The following is a 21,606-nucleotide window of genomic DNA, read 5'->3' as shown; positions in this document are numbered from 1 at the left end:
CTCCAGATGTCCATGGACTACAATTCCCAGGAGCCCCTGCCAGCATTCGCTGGCAGGGGCTCCTGGGAATTGTAGTCCATGGACATCTGAAGGGCCACAGTTTGACTACCCCTGCGCTAGACTATGATTCAGATACTGTCCACTGACTGTTTGGGGTGCCCTATTTGCATTGTGTCACAGCCATCTATCCTGAGCAGATGTGGTTCATATGCCACTGGCTGACTTTCATGGAAGGGGTAGCTCTGTACCGCTGCAAAGGCAGCAGTTAAATGTGTTTAGTGCACTGTACATAACTTTAAGGAGTTCCTAGGAGTCCTCCTGGTGTCATTTACCAGGGAGTCCTTCGTGCTAGTATAAATCTGGCATGCATGATCTCACCACTGAGTCACTCAGCTAATAATACTGCACATTCTATGTGTTTATTTTGTATGCACATCGACCCAGCACAAGTGTTTAATATTTTTCCCGACTTGATTTTCAGTTATTTCATAATAATTCAGATTGCAAAATAGGTCTTTTTATCGTCATAGCAATACTGAGTGACATTTTTATTTCCTCTGAAATGTTATGATCGCCAATGAGGTCTTATATTAACATGTTGGTTGTACAGATTTGTTTCCGAGCTGCAGCAGCATTTATATATGAAAATACATGGGAGAGTGCTAAATCCAGAGTTATCAAACAAATGACAGGGGTTTCCTGAGATATTTTTTTTCATTGATTGGAAAATTTATCACAGATTTTCAGCAACTGACTTTAATAATCCAACCTTCAGTAATGCATCTCGGACACAATAACTACAAAACACTATTCTCCCCCCCCCCTCAATATTCCCAACAGTCAACAATACCAAAACAGAGATTTCAAATGCATTGTGCAGAGACTACCTACCAGCTCAACTCTTCCAAAACCTCCAACTCCAAGGGTATCAATGATGTTGAAGTCAGACAGTTTCAGGTTGGCGAAGAAGGCAGCTTCGGCTTCATATCTGGATTTTTTAATGCGAAAAAATGGAAATTTCTTAGAGTAGATGCAGACATAAGTACCATGCAGTTCTGTTCCCAGATGACACGAGCGATGAACAGGGTTTATCACCTTAATTTCCATCTTGTTCCTTAAAGTTCTTTGGTTTTCTCACCCATTGCTTTATTGGTCCCAGTTTCACAATCAAAATCTGTTTGCTTTTTTCCCCCTTTCAGAACAGGAGACCCAAATGCATCAACAGCATGTCTGTAATGCAATACGTTGTGCTGTAATTCAATTTTAGCTATCAGCTGAAGGCTACATCTTGACAGTTTCCTATTAATCTTCTGGTGAGGTTTTGGGGGGTATTTCTTTTTCTTTTTCTTTTAAGTATTTTTGGAAGATAAAGACTTTCATATGAGTTTCCCTTATCCAAAAGCTGGCAGAGTTTCTATAAATGTTTATTGAAAATGGCAAGATCATTAAGGTCCCTGGAGAGAAAATACAGCCAGGTTTAATGCAATCCAATCCAATATCCTGAGAACAGGCGTGGAGATGTCCGAAAGGAATTTATTTCAGACAGGCATTAACATTTCCAAAGCAGCATTTTCTCCTTCTGCATTTAGAAACTCAGTTGGCAGATTCCAAAGCTTGTGGTCCCAAAGTCCAGAAGCTGTTTCTTTAGCCTCTGCAAAGACCGACTTGAACTGAAAAGCAGACAGGACTAACTATGTGAACCATGGGAACCTGACACATGCACGCATGCCAAACGCAAGCTTCCCATCCGCATGGCCATGGATATGAAACTCTTAAAATAACTTCTTGGGTTGGATTAGAGTATTTTTAGAAAGGTTAAGAGGGGGGAAATAGAAGAACAGGTTCCACCCACTTACTGAAGTTTGATCTGAGAAGCATTTGGCTTCCACAGGGGGAAAAGGAGACCAGATGTATGCATGACCCCTTCAAGCACAACCTTTGTTCTTCAGATGCGACAGAACAATATTCACCATGTAGGGAAAAGGAGGTTCTCCGAGCATTCCAAAATAGACTACTTGTAAGGACATAAAGGATTAATCAGAGGACACAATTCAGAAAACAGTTAATAGGGGCTTAAAACATTTAGCTAGGGTTGTCAGCTCTGGGTTGGGAAATACCTGGAGACTTTGGACGTGGAGCTCAGAGTGAGCGGAATTTCAATGGAATATAATGCTATGGAGTCCATGTTCCAAAGCAGACACCTTCTTCAGGGGAACTGATCTTTGGCACCTGAAGATGAGCTGTAGAACTGGGGATTCCCAGGTCTCACCTGAGGACTGGCATCCCTATATTTAGCTGTGACTTTTTGTCCTAATTTATTTCAATCATATTTAGGTTCATCTTGCCACACCCTGCTCAGTAGCTGAGATATTTTTTTTAACTACTGTAGGTAAATCCAGGGGCCCAGATGGGTTTTCTATGCCTACACCAAGCCCTTATCATTCCCATGCAGTTTGCCAGGTAATTCTGGGGGACAGGGAGGCCCTGGCTGAAAATCTCTTTTAGGCATGTAGAAGTAGTTGCAAAGATCGTATTCATGTTTTACAATCCAAGTTGAAAAAATCATCACAGATTTTTTTTTATTATGTGGATTTAAAACGATGTTCAATAGTGATGCCATTTTAATTGAACTAGTGATAATTCACAACATTATTTTCTAATAGGCACACACTGGGCAGAAGACAACACACAGCCCAACAACTCTAATGGTGCTGGCCAACATGATCCCCAGAGTCATGCAAATCAGAGGTGTTGAAAAACACACACATAAAGCCATCCTAAATTATTATGCTCAAAGCAACAACAGACTAAAGTTTTCGGCATCTAGGCACAGTGTTAAAGTTAAAATAAAACAACATGCTATAAATAAAACAACACCTATTACTCTCTGTATTCTGGTGTTTGTTATCATATTGTATCATGCTTACCGTCCTTAAGCGTTTGCTTCCTTTATCTTTTATTTATTTATTTGTTTGTTTGTTTATTTATTTATTTATATTTTTATACCGCCCTTCCCTACGGCTCTGGGCGGTTTACATTTTGGAACATTTACATAGAACATTTTAGTCAAAGAGGACCATAAAGAATGGTGGGGCAGCAACAGTAAACATTCCCCTGACCATATAATTTGTGGGTCCCCTGAAACACTTGTTCTTATGACTAATGGCCATGACCCCCTCTGCCCACTGCTTCAGTCACAGCTAGTATGCTAACTTTTTAGATATGCTAAGTAGCTAGCATTGTTTTTCTTTGTTGTCCTCACTCAACAACTTGCCATCTGAAGAAGTCTCAGCTCCTGTCCTGGTGAGTCTTCTTTTGCTGTCTGAGAAAGCTGCAGTCCTGTATGAATTCTGGGGCATGCCCAGAAAACTAAACTAATCCATAGAAGCCAACTGCAATGTGAGGGGTTCTGGTTGGGCTGGGCCCTTCGCTGGGCAAGAGTTGTGGCAGAGGGCCAACTGTAATGTCCCCTGATGCTGTTTTTTGGGGTTGACATGGACAGGGAAAAATATTTCTTTTTGCTAGAAATCAGATACAGGATAAAAGGTCAACGGGTTTTTAAAAATGGATAACCCTGCAGAAATGGCCAAACCTAGTCCAAAATGTTCAGATGGGAAATGACAGGAGAGTTGCTCTTTATTGTTTATATATATAGGTCTTCCCGATAACCTTGTGCCTGTGACCATCTGATCTCAGAAGCTAATCAGCACCGAGCTTTTGGTGGTTCATGGAATAACCTTGTTTGACACAGTTGCTTATTGATCATTTTACACCTGCCATGATGTGCATATTAAAGGAGGAGAGAGAGCTAAACGGCTGCCAAATGGAAGATCAACTTACAAACCTCTTTATATCTACATTATAAAGAACACGCGGTGGAAAGCTTTGAAACGTAGTCAAGAAGGGTGTTTTGCCAGTGTGCTGAAATCGTTCTGTGTTTTAATTTTGTTACTGTGCAGGCTGGTTGTTGTTGTTGTTTTTTAAGATGCTCTAGCATTTCCTAACACATTTAATATTTTCTTCTTTCTGTTTGCAATAACACATCAGTCACACAGCCATGCTGAAATTACTAATGTAATTGTGGCCTCTGTCAAAAGAGAATAAATTAGTGAAATCTCTGATCTGTGTCTCTCCAAACCTAATCTGAAAGCCTGTTTATCTGGAAGTGTGCTCTACTTGCTTTCAGAATAATTCTCTCTCTTTAAGATTGCAGCCTCAGGATTAAGGGGTCCACACTATTCACGTGACAGATGGAAGCGTTTATTTTTGTCCCCCAATAAAATGCTATTAAAACCTCATTAAAAACCCCAGTACAATTAAATTCAACATACCCAGGCAGCAATAAAAATCCCCCCTCCACCTGATCTGGACAGTACCCTGCCTCTGGGTTATGAGGTGCAGCCCGATGTCCCAACTCAGCCTGTGGAGGGGCCCTTGATCTTACTTGCCCTGGCCTCAACATTAAACCTGGGGGAAGTGCTCCATTTTACAGGCTCTGTGAAACCGTTACAGTTCCATCAGGGCCCTTAGCCCTCCCAAGAGCTCATTCCACCAGGCCAGGTTCAGGGCCAGGACTAAAAAGGCCCTGGCCCTGTTTGAGGCCAGGAGAATGTCCCTTGGGCTGGGGATTTCCAACAGATTAGCAACCACAGAGCGAAGACCATAAGGAGGCAAGCTGTCCAAGTATGTGGGGCTCAGGTTGCCTATGGCCATAAAGGTTAATACCAAAACCTAGAACCTGATCCAGGCTGTAACCAGTAACCAATGTAGCTGCCTCAGGATAGCTGTAGCTGCCTCAGCTGGATATGGGCCCTCCAAGATGTACCCGTGAAAGCCTTAGCAGCTGCATTCTGCATCAGCTGCAATTTCCGGGTCAGGGACAAAGGTCGGCCTGTGTAGAGCGAGTTACAGAAGTTCAATCTGGAGGAGACCATTGCATGAATCACTGTGGGCAAGCAGTCCAAGGACAGATAGGGTACTAATAACTGTGCCATATGGGCTATTCCCATGACCTGGGCCTCCGTTGATAGGGAGGCATCTAAGATCTCTCTCAAATTCCTGGCTGAGGACAAGATGTTAAGCTGCACCCCAGCCAAGGTGGGGTGCTTCCTGATTGGCCTCTGTCTTGGAGGAGTTGAGTTTCAGGTGACTCTGCTCCAATCATCCAGTCATGGCTTCCAGACATCTGGCAAATATATCTGTAGGGGGAGATAGAGCTGGGTATCATCTGTATACCCAGCCCATAACTCCATATCCGCTGGGCCAGAGGGCACATAAAGACGTTAAACAAGGTAGGAGAGAATTGCTCCCTGTGACTTCATATGGAGGGGCCAGAATAAGCCGCCTGCCTTTGGGGACTGGCCGGCTACATTCCTTGCATGTGGAAAAGCCCGTAGATTTGGCATGCCAGTGTTTGACATTTTATGCATTTTTATTGGAAATCTTTTCCTCTGAGTAAAGACATGTTGCACTCCCTGAGACAAGACTTCTCTTGTTCTCCTGCCAGTCTCCTCCTTGGAACAGCAGTTTGAATCAAGGAAACCTCTGGACCAGGTTTTTCCTGGGGGTTTTCCCATGGAAAATGAAGAGTTTCCCTTTGAGTTCTAGAATACTAATCTTGGGTGGGAAGACAACTACTTCATTCACTCCCAAATAAGGGAAAGGACAGAATAAAAATAAAACCTACTAAGTAGCTTTTTCTGGGGATTCATACATTTCCTGGCCCTAAAGATCTTGTTTTTTTAAAGGCTGCCACTCAGTGCCATTTACTTCCAAGTAAAATCCATGACACTGATTGTAAAACACACGCATACTCTAGAGAAACTGCCTGGAGTTGAATAGGCCTTTTCCCCACAGTAAAGCCTGCACAGGTTTACAGCAGTTCAGTTTGATCCTGCGTTTACTCTGAAGCAATTTAATAGGGCTTACTGCAAAGTCAGCAAGGCTGATCCTGTACACACAGGAAGACATATTTTGTTAGAAATTATCCAAGTCCACAAGTACTGGCATCATCAAAGGAAGAGAAAGAAATCTCACATTTGCTGCTGTTAACATCTATATCTATTCTATAATAATAATATAAAATAAATCACACGAGGGGGGAAATCAACTCCTTGGCTCTTCTTGTAGAATGCTCTTTTAACTGCATATTAAGCAATTAGCCTCATCTGTTGGAATGCAGAAATGTCTGTTGGCTGGAGGAAAAGGGAGAGATCCAGAGAGATCTTGAGTCCAGCCTGCCTCCAACAGGCCAAAGTGGATCATTTACCGTAGTAGAATGTCACTAGATATAAGAATGATAACTGTACTGTACTGTTGAGTGAAGCAGTTCCTATCCTAAACACAATATAATTGCTGTAATCTTATAACGGGCAATGCAAGAACCTGTGGAATTTCAGATTGCTACTAAGTGGGCTTCCTGTTTCAATGATGCCCACTCGTGTGCTCACTTTAGAGGGAACACTGCTTGGGTGTGTGTGTGTGTTTGTGTGTGTTATTCTGCTTAGAATGGCACTGCCAGAGTCATCTTGCCTTGCTGTCTCTTTCTCTGCAGCTGAACCAATCTCTGGGGTTCTCACTTTCTTACTTTTTGTTCTATCTCATCCTTTCCTCAGCTGTGATAGTAGAGTTGATTCCATGAGGTTATTTTTCCTTTGCATCCACTCCCCTCTAATCGTGCCACCAATGCAAAGTTCTAGCTTTACAGTCCATCTGTTCTTAAACAGTTCATTTTGAATGGCGCTTCAGAATATAGCTGCTAAAACGGATCCCATCTGCAAATGCAACTGAGGACAAAGGCAAACTAAAAGACTACAGCAATACAAGTCTCTAACCAGTCCCATAGTTCAAATACACAATTGTATAACGTACGAGACAAAAGGTGGGAAATGCAAACACATTAAAAGCCCCATGTTTAATTCCCCCCCATTTTATTTAAGAGGTATCATAGTTCTTCTGATCATCACTCATCAGCACAAAATGATAGATGAGAGCTGAGCTTTGTAATTACCCTACTGCTTTAGGTTTATAGATGTAGTTCTAGTAAATAAATGAGATGTGTTGGGAAACATTAGACATCTGTTAGTTAGCATCCTCTCAGATAAACAGCCAAGCTCCATTCTGCCATGTGGTAGACTGCTACCTAGACAGAAATTGGAACCAGCTGGGATAGACTCAAATGAAACACAAAAGAACCTAACGCTTAATATTAGAGACCTGTTGTTCTAAGGGACAGTCTCTTTTGTCATTCCCCCCCTTCCTATACAATTAGTTTAGGGCATAAAGTTGCAATTCGCAAAATACTTTTGGAGCAATCAGGATAGAGAGAGGGGGTTGAACTTACCTTCACAGGAGGGCAGGGCCTGTATGGCATAGCAAAGAAGCAAAGAGTGGGACAGAAAGAAGACTCGGCACAATATGCTTTGGCAAGAAGATGGCTACAGCGTTTATTGTTGTACAAATTGAGAGAAGGCGCCAACAAGGGAGGATCCTTCCATTCTGCAGCCAGCAAACCATAAGGAAGCCCCTGCACCAGCAGCCAAACCACCCAATTCACTGCACGCCATGCATGCTCCAGTTTGTGATGCAAGCTGAACACCTGGGAGGTGTCAGTCAAAACTGAGGCACCTGCGGGCATCTGCCTCTACTAGGGCCTCCTCCTGGCACTCAGACATGAGAGCCAGGTGGCCTTCCAGATGGAAGGTGCCAAGGCTCCACATCACACAGAAACTTAAGGTATCTGCCAAAAAGCAGAAGGTTGGCATGCTGGCACAACCTCCCCTCACTATGGATCTGCCCCTTGAACAAACCTCGAGCTGTGACATAAATAAACACTCAAAATGAAATTGTTGAACCAGAAACAGGGACCCATTCAGAAATCTGAAAAGAAAGGGAGGGTCAGGTGGGATAGCTGCCACTCAGGGGGGAAATGAGGCCAGGCAACAGCACAGGTTCATATTTAAAGGGAGCACTGACCCAGCCTCTAAGCCCGCCCCTTCTGCCTGCACCTATTGTAGCTGGAGGAGGTGGCTGGCTGGATCAGGTACGAGTCAATCACCTGAAACAGTGCACAGACCTCTGCAACCAGGACAGCCTTGCCCCATGGGGCTTTGTGGCCACAAGGAGCACTCTTTCCTTCCCACAGCTTCCCAGTGTCACAGATTGTGGCTGCTTATTAAATGGCACCCATGCTTGCTAATTTATTGAACACATTAAGGTCCAACAAAACATGAAACTGTAGCTTCTTATATATATGATCTGTTTCTGAACACAGAATGGAGGTCACAGACAAATGATAGAAAATCCAGTTTGCTTTGACAAGTCCTAGGTTCATCACCTTTGTCCTGTGTGGCCAGGAAGTGTATGATGGTGGCATCAAGGGGCAAACCAAGATGCCCATAAAACTATTTATTAATCCTATGGATAAAAAACAAACCAACTTCGAATTAGGGTTTCAGACCCTAGTTTTATGGATCCAAACTAATCACAGTTAATACAGTGGACCTCAGACTTCCCGATAAGATGGCAAAGCATAAGGAGTGCTGGAAAAGCATTCACCTTGGTTGGGTATGAGCTGCTCATTGTCAATGAATGGCAGGAGAAGGGGAATCATGCAAGAGACCTCCATACCTACTCCAACAGTCCCTCAGGACAGGGGTAGTCAACCTGTGGTCCTCCAGAAGTCCATGGACTACAATTCCCATGACCCCCTGCCACAGGTTGACTACCCCTGCTTCAGCGGACACTGGAGTCCAGAAAACCGATCTGCTGGGGTTAATACTAGCCCCGGATCCCATAGGGTCCCCCGGCATTCGGGCCAAGGCAACACCTACCCACTGACTTTTCCCCCCTTTAGAACTCTTTTCTTTTAAAATTTGGCTTCATCTCAGTGCCTGGTGGTGGAGAACTCACAAAGCAAAGCCCTGGAGGAGTAAGTGACTAAGAGAACTACTTATAAACGTTTTAAAGTCACCCCACCACCTTTCTTCTTAAAGAGAATGGGAGAACAGAGTACAGCAGATATAAGACTAACCTAGGTTAGAAACTGTGTGCCAATGCTGGAGGGTTAAGAAATGAAAAAATTGCAAGTCTCGGTGTTGTTGTTTCCAAACTGTTTTTCACTTTGGAGATTGAGCTTGGAGATAAGAAGACATTGTGAGAGTCTGGCAGGACTTTTGGCTGAGCAGTAGATCAGAGCTCTAAGAGTGGCCGCTGTGCAGGAGCCGCAAGACTTGACAAAAGATAGTAACAAGCAACCCAGAAGGGCTGGAGGGCAAGAGGAGCCCTGAGAACAGAGGCTGGAGACAGGGGACAGAGGCTAGGGCAACCGGAAGAAGACAGCCAAGCATTTTCTGTATGCTGTTTATTCTTCCATGGAGCTCCCTTTGGATTACAATACTGGGCAATCATAGCGCCCATCCAATGACTTAGAAAGTGGCCTCATGAAAAATTTCAAATAGCCAAGCGATGTCCGTTATCACCACTAACAGTGAATTTAGTCAGTAAAATAAGAACGGATCCCAATAATTATGGACTACAGTTTGAAGGAGAAGAATACAAAATCAAAAGCTATGCTGATGATGTAGGTCTATTGATGGAAAAGCCTGAATTGTCTTTGCCGAGGCTTATGAACTGTCTGAGTGAGTTTGGTGCTATGTTCAGGTATAAAATTAACAAGAAAAAGACTGAAATTCTCATAGGCTGTGAAGTGAATCTGAACAAGGTCAAATATCTGGGAGTATACCTAGATAGCCAGTTTGGTGTAGTGGTTAGGAATGCGGACTTCTAATCTGGCATGCCAGGTTCGATTCTGCGCTCCCCCACATGCAGCCAGCTGGGTGACCTTGGGCTTGCCACAGCACTGATAAAGCTGTTTTGACCGGGCAGTGATATTAGGGCTCTCTCAGCCTCACCCACCTCACAGGGTGTCTGTTGTGGGGAGGGGAAAGGGAAGGCGACTGTAAGCCGCTTTGAGCCTCCTTCGGGTAGGGAAAAGCAGCATATAAGAACCAACTCTTCTTCTTCTAGATAAGGAATTATATAAACTAGTATCAAATAACTATGAGGAAACCTGGCATAAGATAAAAAGGGACTTGGATTATTTTCTAAAATGAAATCTTTCATAGTCAGCAAGAACAGCCTCAATCAAGATGAGGAATTTGGGTGTGATCTTTATGCCTCCCTATCTATGGAGGTGCAGGTCACAAGAGTACCCCAGACCACTTGACCACTGTGATCCATGCAATGGTCACTTCCAAATTAGACTTCTGTAACTCACTGTATATGGGCCTTCCCTGATCTCTGATCCAGAAATTGCAACTGGGTCCAGAAATTGTAACTAGGGTCCAGAAATTGCAACTGGACCAAAATGTAGCTGCTAGGATCCTCACAAGGGCCCATATCCGGAGGGTCCTGGAGGGCCCATACCTGGTCTGTACTGAGGCAGCTGCGTTGGTTAGCTTCCAAATCAGGTTTAAAGTCTTTGTTCTTACTTTTAAGGCCATCCGTGGCCAGGGCCCTGCTTATCTAAGGGACTGCTTGTCTCCTTATGTTCCACGCAGAGTTCATAACTCTGCAGGTTTGAAACTGTTAGTTGTTCCCGGTCCCCGGGAGGTACACCTGGCCTCAGCCAGGGCCAGGGCTTTCTCATTCCGGGCCCCAACCTGGTGGAATAAGTTCTTGGAATAGCTGAGGGCTCTAACAGAACTATCACAGTCCTGCAGGGCCTGCAAGATGGAGCTATTCCACCAGGCATTTGGTTGACGCCAGACCAGGAAGATAGGGTCCCTCCCTGTATAGGACATCTGGGCAGGAGTTATCCCCTCAGGGTAGTGGCTATGGCAGTGGTAGCGGCTTGTCAGATGTCATTTACTCTGGAAGTACCAAGTTTTACACTATGGTGTATAGCTTCTTTTAGACCAAATTAAACACTTTCTCTATGGTTTCTGCAATAGCAATTTTGTTTGGATTTGCCTTTTAAAAGTGCTGTCTTTTCCATCCATTTCTGCATTAAAATCCACCTTTCCAGGAGCAGACCCAAAATTCCTGGTCACAGAGAGTTCATTTTTCAAGGTGGAATGTAATTTGCTGCTGCCAAATGGGGAATTGCTTGCAGTTGTTTTTTCCCCAGGCTGCCATTCTGAGTCATTTGTGTATGCCCCCTTCCTCATTGCTATCCTCCCTCCACCTCATACTTCAGGGGAAGGGAGGAGGTGATCGAGGGCACAGAAAGGTGAAATTAGGTGCAAGCAGGCACCATTTTTGGGAAAAAAACATTTTTTTCCAAAAAAAACATTCCAAACATTTTTGGAAAAGGGGAAAGGAGCAAACCATGATGGCAGGCTGCCTCCATGTGATTCAGTTGAGGAAAATATATGGCAAATTTCAGCCTGGGAAATGAGATGAGGAAAGCCCAAATGCAGAAAGCCTAGAGTTGACTCGCAACATCCAAAGGAAATCCAAAACAAGGAGGCTACAACAAGGTATGGTCTCAAATGCAGAAACGGTGCCTGTGTGGGGTTCTGAATTAAAAGGAATACAAGGCCATGGCATCTAAAGCAGAAATTATAACCTCCACTGATCTCAGAAGACCAGAGAAGAGTATAATTCTTGCTTCAGATGCTATTGTTGTATTTTACTTTGAATTTAGAAGGCCCTTCCGCAAATTGTTTTCCTAGATAGTTCCAATGGTACTTCAAGGAGACTGTGCTGGGGGGGAGGGTCTGTTCTGAATCCCATAATGCTCATATTTGCGTAAAGCCTTCAGAAATGAGCTTCTTATGCCAGTAACAAGCACGCAGTTGAAGTCTGCAGCTGCACAAACAATGGAATTACAAACTCTGTTTTCTTTTCCCTTGTTCAAAATACTCATGATATGACTAGGTTTAGGTCCAGCTTTTAACTTCAGGGAAGTGGAAGCAAGGATTCCTCTCTTTCACGGGCATCATTCCCCTGCCCAGACTCGGCTGCCAAGAGCTAGTGAAACCCTGGCTGTGGCTAGTCAGAAAAAGCCCTCAGCCAAAAAGCTACCAAACCTAATGGGAGGTAGGTTATCAAAGGCTTTGACAGAGGCATTTGCTTGAGTCCTGGCTGAATGCAGGTGTAGGTTATAAAAAGGAAGCTAGTGGTGAGCTGCCAAGTATGAGGCTTTGTTACTCGTGAGCCACAAAGGAAAATGAAGGAGGAAAGGCTATGGGCTGGCAATGTATATGTTCTGCAGTTGGCCATGACAGATACCCTGCCAACACACAAACAAATTCTGTGTCAATGGCTTGAGTTCTCACATTTTTCTCAGTGCAGGCGTTAAGTTCTCTCAAATCACTCAGCCAAAGCAAATAAAGAATAGTGAATAATACTCTTTACCTGCAGGCCTTGTGGGTTTTCATCTTCTTCACCCACCTTAATTTCCAGGCAAGCCCAATCCTGCCAGATCTTGGAAGCTAAGCAAGACAGAGTCCGCCTAGTGTTTGAAAGGGAAGCCTTCAAGGACTGGGGTGGTTGTTCCTCCAAGGAACCCTAGGGGTCACAACACAGAGGCAGGAAATGGCAAACCACCTCTGGACATCCCTTGCCAGGCTGCCAGACAATCCTTGGATCTCCTGGCTATGCTACACATATCATATCATATGATAAATAAATTAACATCTTAACTTCAAACACTAAGAGAGCCACCCAGGACTCGGATCCTTGAGCAAGCTAGACACTTCTGAAGGCTAGGAGGGAACTTTGGCCAGATGTGTCTCCTTCCACCTCAATCCTGCCAGCAGTGATGCAACAGTGACACGTTGGGTGGCTTTAAGAACAATGGCCTGGGAGAAAGCAAGTCTAGTCCACAAGGCAAGTGCAATCCTGGCCTGTATCAACAGAAGACATCATATCAAAATCAGAAGATGACATAGTCCTGCTGTATACCGCATTAGTCACACTGCATCTGGAATACTGTGTGCAGTTCTGGAGGCCTCACTTCAAAAAGGATGTGGACAAAATTGAGAGGGTGCAGAGGAGAGTGATGAGGATTATCTGTGGCCTGGGGACCAAGCACTATGAGGAAAGGCTGAGGGCCTGGAGAAGAGGAGGTTGAGAAGAAAAATGATGACAACAAAGGTTGTTACTTGGAGGAAAGCAGGGAATGCTTCCTGATGACAGCAGAGGATAGGACCCATAGTTTATATGTAGAATCTACCAGATAGATACTAGGGGGTGGGGGGGAGATTGCAGAGCAGTTAAGCAGTGGAATAGGCTGCCCAAAGAGGTGGTGAGCTCCCCCTCATTGGCAGTCTTTAAGAATGGATGCTTCAGGCTGATCCTGTATTGAGCAAGGGGGCTGGACTAGATGGCTTACTTGCCTCCTTCTGACTCGATGATTCTGATTGCTGATCATTAATGGCTGTGGCAGCCGTCTGCGGTTGGGGTGAAAATTCTGCCATCTTTGTACTACCTCTGCTAATGCTACAAGGATGAACAGCAGCTGTTTGGACGTATCTTTAGTGCAAAAGAATTTGCAAAGGCTCACTTAAAATAGTTTCTACTAGCCAGTCGATGGTGTGTGTGTGTGTGTGTGGGGGTGGTGCACAGATGTGAGATTTCTGGCAAACAGCATGTAATTGGTCCTCTGGACTAATTTTGTACTGTTCATTCCTGCCTACCTCTTTCCCAAGTCTCAGGAGCATAAGAATGCATTGCACATTGTTAATTAGAGGCCATGAACTTAAAAGTGTGATCATCTAAGCATGTTAATACTTGATGGGCCTCTTGTCTCCTGTCTGGAGACTGGGAGATGGCAAGACTTGCATAAATAAATGTTCACCACAGCAACAGCAATGCTCGGATAAAAGACTTCATTGTACTTTTGGTTTTTGATTTATGGGGGGAAAAACAATAGAGAAATAAAAAAAATGAAAAGGACAGGTGGGGGGGGGTAAATCACGTGCCATCTGTCTATCATGCATAACCTGTTGGCATGGTACATATTTATTTGTCCCGTGCTGCATGTACTTTAATAACTATGTATTGATTGAAATCGCAGCAGGGAACAAGTCATATTGCCTTGCTCAGATCTTTTGCTCCTGGGAAACGCTCACATTAACCTGTTCCTTGTTCAAAGATTTCCCTTCAAAATCAATGGGCAACTATTCCCTGGACAAAAAATACCAAATTCATTGTAAGCCGAAGCTTTTGGGCTTGGTGACAAGAGATTTTTATTATCACACAGCAAGTGTGATATTGTAAATGTCCTTAAGGACAACTGTTACATTTACATTTTATTTGGGCATTCGGCCAAAAAAAACAAAAAAGCAATTTTATTGAATCCATCAAATATAAAAATGCAAACATCACCTTTGGTAGTACTGCAGTTTAAAAGCATATTACAAATCCTTTAAATTGATTGCTGTGCTCTGACAGCAGAATCCCCTAATGCATAAAGAACAAGTACAGCATTATGTATTGCCCTCGAAATTGTTTTTTTTTTAAACTGGTATTTCAAAATTGTTATCAAGGGCTTCCATTTTTTCCCCTTACCTTAAACATACAGGGCATATCTATAAATGATGGTGATTTTAATCACCTGTAGTGTAAAACAAACAATGATCTGTTTTAACACATGGTCTTCCTTCTTTCCAGACTCAGGACTGCACTGAGCATAGGCCTTCTTGAGTTGCGAGCACATAAGAGGGAGTCACGGGACAAGAAGAAGTAGAATTGGAGTGATGACAACACCTGGTTAAGTTTTAATCAGTGCTGTTATCACATGAATGGTGAGATCTCTATGCCTGAACCAAAAGCATGAAAACCAATCCAATCCAGGAGCCAGAACTTCACATGGGTAGCTTTAAAAATTAAACATCAATTAAAAAAACCCACATACACACAATGTGATAACTACAAAAAGTACAGGAAATGGGCAACCAAGATAATTAAAGGATAGGAGTACCTTACCTATGAAGAAAAGCTGAATAAACTTGAGCTTTTAAATTTAGGGGGGAAAGGGTGGTAGGTTATATAACCGAGTTCTATGAAATTATTTGTGTGCTAAAGAAAGTAGAAAGAACTATTTTGCTCTTTCCCATACTATTGGAACTTGGGGGCTCCCAATGAAGTAGGTGGGCAATAGATTTAAGATGGACAAAACGTACTACTTTACTCAGTATTCTGCCTCAAGCAAAACTTCTAGAAGGGCAGCATATACATTCCCTAAACATACTAACAAAGAGATGTAGTGATGACCATGAGCATAGATGGCTACAAAAAGGCATTAGAAAGATTCATGTTGGACACATTCATCAATGGCTACTAGCCATAGTGAGGTGAAGTGACCTCCAGATTCTGGAGCAGTGAACCTGAATACCAATGCTTTGAGACAATATCAGGAATCTGTGCTCTGTTGGCTCTCCAAGATAATGGGCTGGCTACTATGTGAAATAGGATGCTAAACCAGATGTGATTTAGCAGGTTTCTTCTTATATTCTTGTGCCAATTAACTGCTCAAAAGATCAACCTGTACAGATCTACTTCTTCAAATTACCAAACCCTGCTAAATAATTAATTCATGGGATTAAAAAAAAAACACACAAACAAACCTAGAGCTACATGTGTTCAATATTAGTTACTCTACACTTTTGAACAGATAGGAGTTGCGAAAAGATTCAGTCAAGTAGGTCTACAATTGGTTTGTTTACTCTTTCTGAGCAAGTGAATGACCATATAAATAAAGATAACATAAAATAACTCATTGGCAACAGTGATAACTGTGAATGTAAAGCAAAGCATAGACGTCAAAATAATCATCTGAAATACTCTGCATGTTCTGAGATGGGAGATTTCAATCTCTCATCAGGATAGATTCAAGTGGGTAGCTGTGTTGGTCTGAAGTAGCCAACAAAAATAGCACCTTTAAGACCCACAAAGATTTATTCAAGGTGTGAACTTTCGAGTGCATGCACTCTTCCTTAGTCTGAGGAAGAGTGCTTGCACTTGAAAGCTCATGCCTTGAATAAATCTTTGTTGGTCTTAAAGGTGTTATTGGACTGTATTTCAATCACCCAGTTAAAGTACTTTTCTATACCTCCACTGGGGGGCAAACATGTTCTAGACTTCTTGAATGGAAAGGCCTTTTGTGTGCATTTTCATCATGGGAAGATTCTTCAGCATGAACTGTGACAGACTTTGATTTGACACACTTTTTCCATAGATCAATAAGATATGGTTCTTGTTCTACATTTCTTCCAAATAAAAATTTCTCTTAAAAACTAGGCTGGCCAGGATATCATTATTCTCTAGGTTTTCATGTATGATACTGCTATGTTTTCATATATGTCACAACACAAGTTCAATCAGACCATGGTGTTACCACTAGCTTTGATAGTCTGATATTTTCAACTGACTCATATTCCTATAATACAGTATGGCATTCAATCTTCATTTTAAAATACTTCAGGCATAACTGTAAAGGAAAAGAACAATTGAAATGGCACTGAGAATCTCACTTCCAAGGACATTTCCTGTTGGGCCACAATTTTAGAGGTTCCCTGGCAACCAGGGGCAAGTAGCTGTCCCCCAGCAATTTTGCCAATGCCTGAGAGTCTACTCTACTTGGAACCTTCATTGACAATGATGACTGGTGTCACCTTCAAATTGTCTCTTCCTGCACTACTGCCAATTTCTGGGGTGAAGCAATGGGTAAGCTAATAAACCACTGCAGTCCTGATTTGTATCACCCTATGGCTTAGGGGTATGTTTGGCTTAGGGGTATGAAAAAGAATGACTTTTTGGGGGTATGAGTATACTGGAAAAAGAGCCTCTTGTGGTGCAGAGTGATAAGGCAGCAGACCTGCAGTCTGAAAGCTATGCCCATGAGGCTGGGAGTTCGATTCCAGCAGCCGGCTTGAGGTCAACTCAGCCTTCCATCCTTCCAAGGTCGGTAAAATGAGTACCCAGCTTGCTGTGGGGTAAACGGTAATGACTGGGGAAGGCACCGGCAAACCACCCCGTATTGAGTCTGCCATGAAAATACTAGAGGGCGTCATCCCAAGGGTCAGACATGACTCGGTGCTTGCACAGGGGATACCTTTACCTTTATACTGAAAAAGTTTCCCTTGATATCACTGAATCCTAATACTGGTACGGTATTAGGATTTGAGATTCTTCATAAATCTTGAATTTTTCCAGCTTGATTACACCCTATGAGGATCATTATAGTTAACAGGTATTCTATTCAGGGGTATTTGGGGTCAGGGAAGGCATGTTTTGAGGAAGAGGCACCAGATTTGCAATATAGCTGGTGGTGCCTCTCCTCAGAAGAACATCAAGTTTAAAAAAGATTAGACTAGGGGGTCCAATTCTAGTGGCCTTCAGAAGGCACCACCATACTCCTCGTTTCCAATGGAGGAAAAAACCAGAAAAGTAGTAAAGGCAATAGAAATCCAACAAAACAGAATGAAAGTCTCAGAGAATCTCCACAGCTGAAACAGTAGGGGGGTACATTTGCAAGCCCAGAACAATCAGGGGAATGTGCCCATCAGAACCAGTGCCACTGTGTCAGCACAAACGCAACAGGACTAAGGCCAACCAGAGAATTTCTACAGTAGAATCTGAAGCGGAGTGAATTTTTGCAATCCCAGCAAAACCAGTGTAATGCACAAAGTGCTCAGCGGTACCAGTGCAACAGCAGAATGGACAGCAGAAACCATTGTGGTAATGTCAGCTCAACAGAATTGCACTCATTTTAGTGTACAGAATGCTCAGCAGAACCTAGTACCACTGAGGCAATGCAAGCAAAAGTGAACTAATGTCAAATTAAAGAATCCTTGCAGCACAAACTGAAGGAGGGGGACATTTTTCAAGCCCATAACAACCAGTTCAGTGTGCAGAATACCTAGCAGAATCCTGTAGCACTGTAGACTTAAAGGGACCGATCTCAAAAGTACAGTACCATAAGAAATCCAAGCGAAGAAGTGGACTTTGAAAGCCCTGCACAAGCAGTTAAAATGTGCAGAATGCCCAGCAGAAAGACACTGCAAGTATAAAAGGGCTGATCTCAAAAGCACAGAGACACACCAATCTAAACAAGAGAGGAAGGTTTAAGCTCAGTTCAAAAAAATAGGAAGGGAACACAAAGGAGTGTGGGTAAGGGAAAAAGAAAAAGCCCTATTGAGGCTGAAAGACTAGTTTGAAACTTACAAGAGCAGTGGGGAAGCCCATAGAAATCCTGAGACACAGAAACAAAAAGAAAAAGAAAAGAAACAATGAGCTTGCAGTGCTGGGTCCTGATCTTCCCAGAAAATCCCAAATTTATTCAGGATTTTTTTTGTTTAACTCTCCATCTGAAAAATAAAGATAAAGTATTTGGGGGGTATATTTATTTGCTCAGATGTATCTAAACACACACACCCTAGTTTGGCTTGCTGCAGGGCCATCTGAATTTCCCAGACTCCCCCTGTTATGAACAGCACAGAAAGTCTATTTTATCTTTAGAAGTAATACTGATGGTTTCTTAGCCTCCCAGCAGCTCTTATAATCCACTTATGTTTGATGGTCTGTTTCTTTTGCCTTGCACTATCCTTACCCTCCACAGTCTGCTCAGCTCTCTGATCGTAGTTGTCAGCCTGATTCAGCAGTGCAGCCCAAACCATCGCTTGTCCCCTGCAATCTCCTAAATGAGGATCTGTCACAGCTTGAATCTTACCTATTTATTCTGATGATCCCTCTAGGTTTGGTGCTGTTGTTTACTAAACTGAACCGTACATTTATCAAGGTTCACGTTGGGCCCTTTAGGATGGTATGTCACAAAATATCACCTCACCTAAGACTGGATGAGAATACTTATGGGAGAATGTTAAAACGGTTCTGAAAATCTACTGAGTTTGAATGTGGAGGCTGGTAGGGGAAGCAGGCTCGGTCTTAAGAGAAACCTGTTTGTGTAGAAAACAGTTTTTCTTACAAAACTCTTCCTCCGCCTTCTTTTAAACCCTAAACTCAGCCAAGCAGGCCTCTGCCCGCAGTCATATGGTCCAGTCCATCAGGAACATCTCTCCACACAAGCGTCACTGAAATGGAAAGCAAGTCAGTGTCCTTGCATAACTTTTATTGATTCAAAGGACCAACCCTGGATATGTTCTGAGTTCCAGGTATTTGCCTCCTCTGTGTTCTATGGATCACAAAATCCATCTCCTCCAAAATAAGGTTAACTTTTCCTAATGGCCAAACTACACAGATGATTGAATCTGCCAACTAGCTTTCAAAGCTAAAATGCAGTTCAGCTGCCAATTTGATCACAGGAATTATGATAAATGTATCCTTTCCGCAGTTGCTGTTAGACCCACAAGATATAAAAACTTATGTAATTTTCCATCTCCCCCTACTGCTGTTAGACCTGCTAGGTGAAGCCAAAGGTAAAAGATGACTTGGTGGGGGGATTATTTATTCTTACATTGGGTTTCCTTCTGGAGATCATTTTTCTACATTTCCTCTCCATTAATGGACACGTCGTCAATCGAAACTCCCAGCAGAGCCCTAATGGCTTCTATGTTTCCGGATATTTGCGTTAGTGGTTTTAAATTAGTATCTATTTCTATCATGTAGAACTGGAAATGCGTTCGAAGAGTCTGAACATCTAAATGCTGAAGAAATCAGACATTTTACACTTTACTGTAAAGCACAGTTGTCTGATTAATGGTGCAGAAATACTACAGCCCAGCTCCGGGTACAATGGGATTACAAATACACTTAAGAATCAACAGCTAATATATTAAATACATTTTGATTGCAGAGCTTTGTACAACGGTAAGTCTAAAAGTATTGCTACTAAGCTTCCAGTTCATACATGCATGGGTTTATTCCAAACAAAACAATTTTCTTGAAGGACACTGGATTTGAAGAAGTCTTAAGAGAACAGAAAACTGCATTGATGAGAATGACAATGCACCTGCTCATTCTTTTAGGCTAGCACGGCCTGAACTATGAGAATTTCACTGGGAAACCTTACCCCAGCCACACTACAGCCCCGATCTTGCCCCTTCAGACTTCTTTTAGTTCCCAAAATTCAAAGAACATTTAAAAAGAATACATGCTGAGTCCCTTTTGACATAGTGCACATCAAAAAACACAGAATTCTTTGGGGAAGATTGTAAGTGGGTGAGCAGGAAGGGATTGTGTCCCTTGTGGTCTTGCATGCCCAGGGAAATGCCAATCACCATTTTGGGGTCAGGAGGCGAATTTCCTCCATTCCAGACTGGCAAGGCATCATCTGGTCATGGATTTGGGATCACTGTGGGTGGGCAGGTAGTTGTGAGTTTCCTGCATTCTGCAAGGGGTTGAACTAGATGATCATGGAAGTACCTTCCATCTATTGATTCTATGAAGGCTTAGAGAAACAGAAATACCAAAAAATAACAATGTTAAACAATGATAAAACATTAGGAAGTTCAAGATTAGTGGATGGCAATAACTCAGAATCACCCCAACAAACTCTTTTTTGTCTCAGCTCCCAAAAGCACTTCATCTACTTAATGTCTCCATAAACAATAGGAAAGCTGAAACTGAAATGTTTAAATAAATAACCATTGCCTTTTTTTCTGGATGGCTTTGGTGTTTCATAAATTAAATTCATCTTCCTATACCTTCTAAAGGTGGACGGTACAGACAATGAAAAATAAGCTGCAGGTATAGACTTACAGCAAGCTTCAATTATCCTTTACCTCTTCTGTTTCTATACAGTGAAATACTGTATTATCCAAAACTCATTTATCAGGGATTGTGCATTAATATGCAACAGAGAGAATGATACAGTTAGGAAAGTCATGCCACTTCTATTACAATAAAAAGAATTCTCCAAAGTTGAATTGCATAATCCAAAAGGGCACCACAATGGGCATCTGACCATCAATTGCAATGGCCGCTTTTTCACGTCTTTCATTCCACTGCGAGGCCATTACTGAGCCACTTTTCAAAAGCTACTTTTCAAAATGGAATGGAACCACCGTACAGGTTTTCTTCAAGATGTGCACAGTAAATGCTAACAGAAGATGGAAGATAACCCTGACATTCCGCCTGGCACTTGAAGCCAAAAGAGACATGTACACACCTGTTGCTCAGTCCACTTCACTTACAAAGCTGCTATCAAGACTAATGCCCTCTCGAAGCTGAGCTTGACTCAGAAAATCTCTCTCTTCTTTCCCTGAAGACATATAACCCTATTTTCCTCTTCTCTTTGATCTCATGAGGTAAAGCAAAAATCCAAGCCATGCGTAATGCTTACCAAAGGCCCTTATACCTGGGCTACGTCGCAGGCAGTGGCTTGGATGCAACAGCGTGTTTTAGTGGGCAGAAGACTTTCTGTCTGCTCTATGACTGTTTATACACTAGGAACTTCACTGTCCCAGCTCCCATGCAGGAGCAGAAATCGGAGGCGGATGAGGTGCACCAGGCCAAATGCTCCCCCGTGTGGGTGCAGGAAGAGGTGGGGCAACCTACCGCAGCTAAAATTCCAGCCTGCAGCCAGGCATGAAACCTCCAGTGCGTAAATGGTCTATGTGACCTTTTCACCTCCCTCCTCTCACTGTAGCCCAAAGGGGTTCCCAGAATGCCATGGGGGGCAACTCTGATTGTATGGGG

At 42.9% G+C, this 21,606-nt stretch overlaps 1 protein-coding gene across 6 annotated transcripts in view; it reads right to left on the bottom strand.

The window, feature by feature from the left end:
- PRKG1 (protein kinase cGMP-dependent 1) overlaps positions 1 to 21,606 on the bottom strand; it is an 850,812-nt gene that overhangs the window by 52,346 nt on the left and 776,860 nt on the right. For 5 of the 6 annotated variants that reach the window (XM_077350392.1, XM_077350391.1, XM_077350390.1 and 2 more), the window contains exon 10: positions 892 to 988. In XM_077350392.1, coding sequence (XP_077206507.1) covers positions 892 to 988 — 97 coding nt within the window. Of the gene's footprint in view, positions 1 to 891; positions 989 to 1,095; positions 1,700 to 21,606 lie in introns of those variants that run through there. The other variant, XM_077350395.1, reaches the window with a different exon arrangement.

The sequence above is a fragment of the Paroedura picta genome, chromosome 8 (genome assembly GCF_049243985.1).
Source record: "Paroedura picta isolate Pp20150507F chromosome 8, Ppicta_v3.0, whole genome shotgun sequence".
Lineage (NCBI taxonomy): Eukaryota > Metazoa > Chordata > Lepidosauria > Squamata > Gekkonidae > Paroedura > Paroedura picta.
Note: the sequence above shows the minus strand (reverse complement) of the source record. Positions and strands in the feature narration are given on the sequence as shown.